Genomic DNA, 8,151 nt, shown 5'->3' with positions numbered 1-8,151 from the left:
CCCCTAACCCGCGGGGGGTACCAACAAGTAATGTAATACATGCAAATCTATAACAAAACAATTCAATGAAAGTTATTCCACTCTAGAAAATATAGGATAGGATGAGTGGTGACAAGCATTTGAGCCTTTTACTTTTTGTGCAAGTATTGCATACAGTGTTAATTCACCGTGCATGACAGTCTGGACGCAAGTCAATTAAAGTGTCAGTTGTGTCATGCTTGTTTATGATAAGAACATTATGTGAAATGAAACTAATAAAACAATAATCTGTATCATATTCCCAACCTAAGGCATCTTTTTCACATACTAAGACGAAAAAATAAGTTTTACTTTAAAAAACACACGGATTTTCCGGTTTCAAAAGTTTTCAAAAACCGGATTTCCGGCGAGAACCGGAAAGGTGTTAGCCCTGCCCACATGCAGGCAATTCTTCTCAGCAAAGAAATCACCCTGCGGAAGGAACGTGTTTTGTACATGCATCCCTACTTGATGTTTTACCTCAAGAATGATATCTCAACGCCTATAATATGCACACTTCTCAGGCAGTATATAAAAATGCTTTTCGGTCTCCATGTAACCAGCAAATCAGCCTGGTAAGACAATTTTCATTGGTGAATATGTTCTTAACACTAATACTTTTCAACCTCTACTTAACTGATACACACATTGTACTTACACTGAACATAAATGCTTTTCAGCTTCTGTGCAGCCAACACATTAATCCTGTGACACAAATACAGCTGAAGAACATATTCATCACATTGTTAACACAGTTAATGCTTTTCACATTGCCAGATAAATTCAGTTTCCCTTATCACAACACTTGCAGATGGGGCTTGTCGCTTCTTGACTGTCCTGAACTTTTCAATTGTCGGCAATGTCCAGCTCATAAAAATAATTTCACATAATGCCCTAGGTGGAGGAGTAGCCCAAATGCATGTGTTAACATCTACCGTATTTGGGACACACTTTCACGTAACCCATGTTATTTTACAAAAACCCATGCAAAAGTTGATGTTCTTCTGTTGTTGTTTGTAGTGTACATAGTGAAAGATATCTTATCAAATAAAAGTCAGCGTTTTCTATACTTGTGCAAAACTGAGATGGTACCAAATAGCATGGGTTTGGGTTTCTTTGTCCCACTTCAGGGGTTCCAACATTGTAGATGTGCACATAAGCTTGAGAATGCAAAACAAAACAGTAGTCTTTTTTTCTTATCCTGCTCTTTGTTCTTCTCAACCTTTTTCTCTTTTTCCAAATCATTTTCTATTCATTTGATGTTAAATAACAGGACCTGCCACAATTAAAAGCTTCCACGGACTGGTTCTTACAACCTATCTCTCCAGGTTCTCTCAAAAGATGTCTGCAAAAACTCATTACATCCCACGATTTTTTTTCCCTGCGAAAGTTCAGGAAAAAACCCGTATCATTATCAAATATACTCAAAAAGCTTAAAGGTCACACCACCAGAAAGCTGTAAATACACTCAAATGAGAGTTCTCTCCTTAGAGGCAAACTCCTTCTCGTTAAAACAGTTGGGCTCACCATCTCAGATCTGGCAGGGCTTTTGCATGGGATTTGACGATACCTCCACTTGGTCACATGCCAAAAATGAACAGGCTGGCTGCTCTCTGTGCATAGTTGGAAGAATTCATTTTGTTAAATCCACTAGTAGCATTTCAAGGATTTAATTCATCAAAATATTCAAATTCCCCACAGCAAGCAGTCAGGGTGTTGGTTTTTGGTACATGTATGTGACCAAGTGGAGGGGTGGTCTTATCCTACATAAAAGCCTGGCTAGATCTGAGATGTTGACAAACAATCATGTCCCAAATAGGTCCCAGCTACCTCAGAGGACGCTAAACCCCAAAGTCAGTCAGTCAGAGATGTTGAGCCAAACGAGAAGGAGTTTGGCTTTAATAACAGGATCCAGATTGCACCTCCACTTTGAGATCTGATGGGATTTACTTCACCTCCTGTACTGTACACGATCTGTCAGGCTTAAGAATAATACAGAGCCAGAGCGGCATAGTGGTTAGCGTGCCTGCCTCTCACACATGTACACCAGGTGTGGTACTGCCAGTATCATGAATACCACATTCTTCAGGCAATGCTTCACAATGATTGTAATTTCAGCAACAACAACAAAAGAAAAAAAAACCAAGGCTGCAGCAAGCTTGTACAGTCTGTTCAACAGGGTCCATAAGAAATATCTGCATCTCTCCCAGTTACATTTAACTACAGAAACAGATTAGTATTTAGGCAAACAGCTTCAATAGTTATGGCTGAAAAATACACGTCTATCTCAAATTCTACTCAAAGACTACATGAAAAAAAAACATCAGTGACATTCTGTATGACAAAATAACACAACTTTCCAAGATGCTGCTACGTAAAAATCATGGGTACCATCAGAAAAAAGATTGTCTTTTACCCAAATGCTGCTAGCTAGTAGACTAGAAAGTCCTTTGAGCATTTAACTTATTATGGCTTTCCCGTATCTAGTAGACAAAGAGGTCTGGGAACTGCATTCCAAACGGAGTGTCCCCTGGCTCAGATGACATTCCATCCACTGGTGTCTCTTTCACGCAAGTGTTGGACACAAAGTCCAGAATTTCATTCAGCTTGTTGTGGAAATGGTTGGACTGAAATAAGAAATAAGGTTTGATAAAATGGTTGTTTCTTTTCTGATCTGACTTATTATCTTCCAAACAGTTCCATAATTATACATGTTTCTCTCTCTCGTTTTTCCAATGTGCATTTCCCCTGTTCTTTTGGTGTAAATGCTGAATTATTGTAAACAGATTTATACACTGCACAAATAACTGAGTCATCCCTATTCACTCAATTATTTCAAATGAACTGCAATGTACTATTCTTAGTGAACCTTACACATGAAAATATGATCAAAAACCGCTGTGTGGTATACTGAAGCTTAGCACTGGCAGCCACAAATTTACCTGGCTGACGCAGAGACACAGTTCATGACAGAATTACCTGGATGTTTTGACTCGCTCATACAAACATTAAACGGATAACTGCACTCTTTCAGCATTGCTTAGATAATCTTTCCTTCCTCGTGCATTTACAGTGGAACCTCCCTTTTAAGACCAACTAATTTAAGACTGCCTCCCTCATAACCTTTTTATATTTACCTCCATTTTAAGACTCCCTCCTTTTTAAGACTTGATTTTCGCAGATTTGTGTGGGTCTTTAAACAGGGGTTTCACTGTACTTAACAAATGAGAAACACCAAGCAGAATTACCTGGGTGTTTTGACTCGCTGATAACTTCACTCTTTCAGCATTTCTTAGATAATTTTCCCATCCTCATGCAGGTACTTAATAAATGAGAAACTCCAAGCCGAATTACCTTGGCTTCTGACTTGGCGACGATTTCTTCAAAAGGAGCGGTGCGGAAAGTGTTGACGACCTCTCGCCTCCTACGCTCGGACTCTTCTTTGTCTTCTGTGTTCTCCTCCGCTGTCAGACACAAGGGGAAAGGGTAATGACAAAGAGTGTTTCTGCTGAACTCAGTCATAGTGGAATAACATTCCCACGAAAGCGGCGTATGGCTGTCTGAATGGCGGGGTAAAAACGGCCATACACGTAAAAACCCACTCGTGCAAAAACATGAGCGAACATTGGAGTTTCAGTCCATGAACGAAGAATAAGTGGGATAATATTTTGACAGAGGATACACAGGGGGCCAGGCACACTTTAAAAGTGCTTCATTTTGAATGTTTTCTATGCAGCGTGTTGCTCTGTCTTAAGACATGCACCACAGTGTGTATTGTTTATTGTGGCATAAACATACATAATTGACACTGCTGATTAGATCTCGCGTCTATTACAAGATTAATTAATTAAAAAAAATTCCCTCGCCGCACAGAAAGCACGAAGGTATTTAATTGGAAGGACGGTCTTATCCCATTGAAAAGCCTAGAAAGGAGTGGTTTTCTTTCCGCTGACATTGTTGTTTCACTAGGTCCCACAATCTTCCCTTTCTTTTCTACATTGCTTAAGATTGTTAGTTAAATTCCTTATTTTGATCTGATATTTTTGTTAACGTTTTTTTTCTCTTACTTTAACAGTACCAGTACAAGACGTTTTTCTGCATAGATGTTAATGTGTAACGACACTTAATATAAGCATAGCTTGTTGTGTGGTCCCAAGTTTATCTTTTGTATTATATGCCACCCTTTGTCATCTAAATGAAATCATCTTTAAACCAAAGGTGTGGTGGTTTAGAAGACGTTGTACAAGGGAAGTAAGGTGTCGAAAGGAACAAGGAAGCAGCTGACACAACTGTACGGCCAGCAAAGATACTTACACAGCATTTTCTTCAGAGATTCCACTGTTATCTCCTCCACACCACTATATCTTCTCTGAAAGAAAAAAAGAATATTGTGAAAATGGGAGCAACGTCTCAATGTATTAACTACAAAACGCAGATCCAAAACACACGACATACATCTGTCTTTTCCTTGTTTATGACATACACTCTAACATTTAGCACTTGCATCACAAGAAAAGTTATTTGTTTGTATATATGTCATATGATCTGCTAACAATACAAGCAAGAGGATTCTGGAAAGCATATATTCTACACAACTTAAAATTTAAGTTCCCCCCCCCCTCCCCCCCCCCCCCAGCTGCTGTCACAATTTATACATTGTCTACATATGCAGTCATCACTTTCCAATTTGTACAGTATTTGGAACTTTACCTTGAACTTGGAATCTTTCCGTTAAAATGACAACTTACAAACAAGGAGCCAAAAAAGAAAATGCCTTCCTTCGTGAATTCACAATTTATTTCAGTTCGTTTAGGAAGATAAGGACAAAACAACAATTTCTGCCTGCCACAGTAAAAATCTGTTACACTAACCTACTCTTTTTAAAGTGTTTGTCACAACTAGCATACATGACCACACACAGGCAGACAATAGACAGACAGACAGAAATAATATCCAATTTTAATTGTCCTGTAAGTCCAGGCATTAACTATGATGTTCAACTTCATCACTTGAATACATGTACCGTATATTTTTGGGACTATAAGGCGCTTCGTTATATCCTAGGGCGCAACCCCTACTTTTAAGGTCAAATTGAGAAAAATCCACACAAAAGGCGCTTCCAGTGTATTGGCCGCACATCAAAGGAAGAATACAGAGTGCAAATATGTTTGCTCTCAATGTGATGTGATGTGAGATCGAAGACAGGTGCACTGTAATGCTGTAGCTGGTTGGCCTTGAGACCTTCGGTCAATGACCCATACTTGTCAGCTGAGACCAGACCTCTCCTTTCATGTCTGAGAGGAAACTCTGCCTGCCCCAGTTTACAGACACTGACCTTCTTACCTTGGGCCAATGACTGAGTTTTACCTTTGAGACCGTCTCATATGTGTGCCAGGGTGATAGTAGCAGACAACATGCATATCACGAGAGAGGGAGTGTTATGTTTCTTTGTATAGCGATGTGGGAACACCTGTACTCTTCTTGAGCCTTACATAAGGCGAGGGCGGGGATGTAGCTCAGTCGGTAGCGCGCTGGATTTGTATCCAGTTGGCCGCTGTCAGCGTGAGTTCGTCCCCACGTTCGGCGCGAGATTTATTTCTCAGAGTCAACTTTGTGTGCAGACTCTCCTCGGTTTCCGAACACCCCCGTGTGTACACGCAAGCACAAGACCAAGTGCGCACGAAAAAGATCCTGTAATCCATGTCAGAGTTCGGTGGGTTATAGAAACACGAAAATACCCAGCATGCTTCCTCCGAAAACGGCGTATGGCTGCCTAAATGGCGGGGTAAAAAACGGTCATACACGTAAAATTCCATTCGTGCAAAAAACACGAGTGTACGTGGGAGTGTCAGCCCACGAACGCAGAAGAAGAAGAAGACATAAGGCGATACCAGTCAATAGGGTGCCGGGGTTCAAGTTGAGGACAAAAGTTGCGCCTTATAGTCCCGAAAGTACGGTATATATAGTATCTCATGTTCGGTGCATTGTTTTACCCTTGCCATAGAAGGTGAGCCGTCAACGCTCTCCATTTCAATGTTGATGGAACCAATGTCACTCGCGCTCATAGTGGGGTCCATGTTATCTGATGCAACACAAACAGTGAGCGGGTTTGGAACGTGTTAGTCAATCAACACTCTTGGTGAATGGTACAGAAAAACAGAATTAAAAAAAGAATAACCAGGTGAGGCTGAGTGCTTAGTGACAAGATCTGAGACACTAAGGGGTACAGTGGAACCCCCATATAAAGACCTTCACAAATCTGAGAAAAGCAGGTCTTAAAAAGGAGGGAATCTTAAAATGAAGGTAAATGAACACAGGTTATGAAAAAAAACACCTGAGAAATCAAGGTCTTAAAATGGGGTATGTCTTAAATTGGGGGGTCTTAAAAGGGGGGTTTCACTGTACAAGCGCTCTAAATATCAATAACAACAGTGAGGGAGAGCTACGCAGAACCAGTCACCTGAGAGAATAAGAAGCAGTGAAATGAACCAAGGACTGTCAACGAGGATGATCTTTCTTTATTTGGTGTTTAACGTCGTTTTCAACCGTTCAAGGTTATATCGCGACGGGGAAAGGGGGGGAGGGGGGGGGGGGGGAGGGGGGATGGGATAGAGCCACTTGTTAATTGTTTCTTGTTCACAAAAGCACTAATCAAAAAATTGCTCCAGGGGCTTGCAACGTAGTACAATATATTACCTTACTGGGAGAATGCAAGTTTCCAGTACAAAGGACTTAAACATTTCTTACATACTGCTTGACTAAAATCTTTACAAACATTGACTATATTCTATACAAGAAACACTTAACAAGGGTAAAAGGAGAAACAGAATCCGTTAGTCGCCTCTTACGACATGCTGGGGAGCATCGGGTAAATTCTTCCCCCTAACCCGCGGGGGGTAACGAGGATGATAGTCATTTGACAATTTCAATGCTTCTTATTATCCGAGGTACTGGTCCTGCACAACTCGATCTCTCTTGCCATTGTTGTCTATATTATAGAATGTTTAGTTCCCCTTTGATTCTTAGACCCTGAATTCTGACAAATCTGATGCTGGGTGTGGTAGAAGTACAGTACTGAGGGAAGAGGCAGGATTATCCAACTCACAAATGAGGCAGAGCGTTATTTAGAGATCAAATAACCAAAGGGAAGTAAGCGCTTGTTCATTTCAATGCTTGTTATTCTCTCAGGTGCCAGGAGATTGGTTCCGTATAACTCTTGCTTACACCATTACACATGTTGTATGCATTTAGAGCGCTTACTTCCCTTTGGTTAGTTGATCACAAATGAAAGATTACTCATTCATACTCAGAAACAAGGATCCCTTCTGAAGTACAGAAACCAGATTAGATTTACATGGAAAAAGTTGTGCAACAAAATACAGGAAATACCAATCACACTCCTGCAAAGAAATTGAAAAAGATAAATGTTATTAAAACATACAGAAGATATTAGATTACTTGGAACCCAGGTGAATTAAAGGTGGCTGCAAGTAAAAATAACACTTGGAAGAAAACACATTGCCATCTTTGACTCTCTACCTGCTCTGCCTCAGCGATCATGACGTTCAGTTCACTGTCACTGTCGTTAAATTGAGGTGGTTCAGCTGTTTGAGATGACACAATAAATAGAGCAAAAACTTAGCAGTTTATTTGCCAGTCTTAAATGTGCGCACGATCATGATAAAAAAATTCTCCCAGCCCCAAATCTGATTCCCCTATGCTCCTGTTTATCCAGTGTGGTTCTCAAGCCTCGATCTATGGTCACTGACGCACACTTTTCTTTTTATATGAAGCATTGTTCTGACCCCTGGTCGTTTGACTGTCCGATACTTTTGACGTGTAAGAGCTTTTCTGACTGGACAATTTTTTTCGTAGCCAGGACATTTGGAACGTTTGACTGTCCGATACTTTTGACAAGAGCTTTTCTGGCTGAACAATTTTTTTCGTAGCCAAGACAATTGGACTGTTTGACCGTCCGATACTTTTCATGTGTAAAAGCTTTTCTGAATGAAATGTTTGTTCGTAACCAGGACATTTGGACCATTTGACTGTCTGATACTTTTGACGTGTAAGAGCTTCTGACTGAAATTTTTTTTTTGTAGCGAGGACAATTGGACCGTTTGACCATCCGAT

At 40.4% G+C, this 8,151-nt stretch overlaps 1 protein-coding gene across 1 annotated transcript in view; it reads right to left on the bottom strand.

Annotated features, from left to right (window-relative positions):
- Positions 1 to 1,056: 1,056 nt before the first annotated feature.
- The window catches only part of LOC138966885 (protein EFR3 homolog B-like), a 44,194-nt gene continuing 37,099 nt past the window's right edge, over positions 1,057 to 8,151 (bottom strand). The window contains exons 20-23 of the mRNA XM_070339272.1: positions 6,012 to 6,100; positions 4,333 to 4,387; positions 3,373 to 3,482; positions 1,057 to 2,645 (exon numbers count right to left, since the gene is read on the bottom strand). Coding sequence (XP_070195373.1) covers positions 2,502 to 2,645; positions 3,373 to 3,482; positions 4,333 to 4,387; positions 6,012 to 6,100 — 398 coding nt within the window. The 3' untranslated portion in view covers positions 1,057 to 2,501. The remainder of the gene's footprint in view (positions 2,646 to 3,372; positions 3,483 to 4,332; positions 4,388 to 6,011; positions 6,101 to 8,151) is intronic.

Source organism: Littorina saxatilis, linkage group LG5 (assembly GCF_037325665.1).
Source record: "Littorina saxatilis isolate snail1 linkage group LG5, US_GU_Lsax_2.0, whole genome shotgun sequence".
NCBI lineage: Eukaryota > Metazoa > Mollusca > Gastropoda > Littorinimorpha > Littorinidae > Littorina > Littorina saxatilis.
Note: the sequence above shows the minus strand (reverse complement) of the source record. Positions and strands in the feature narration are given on the sequence as shown.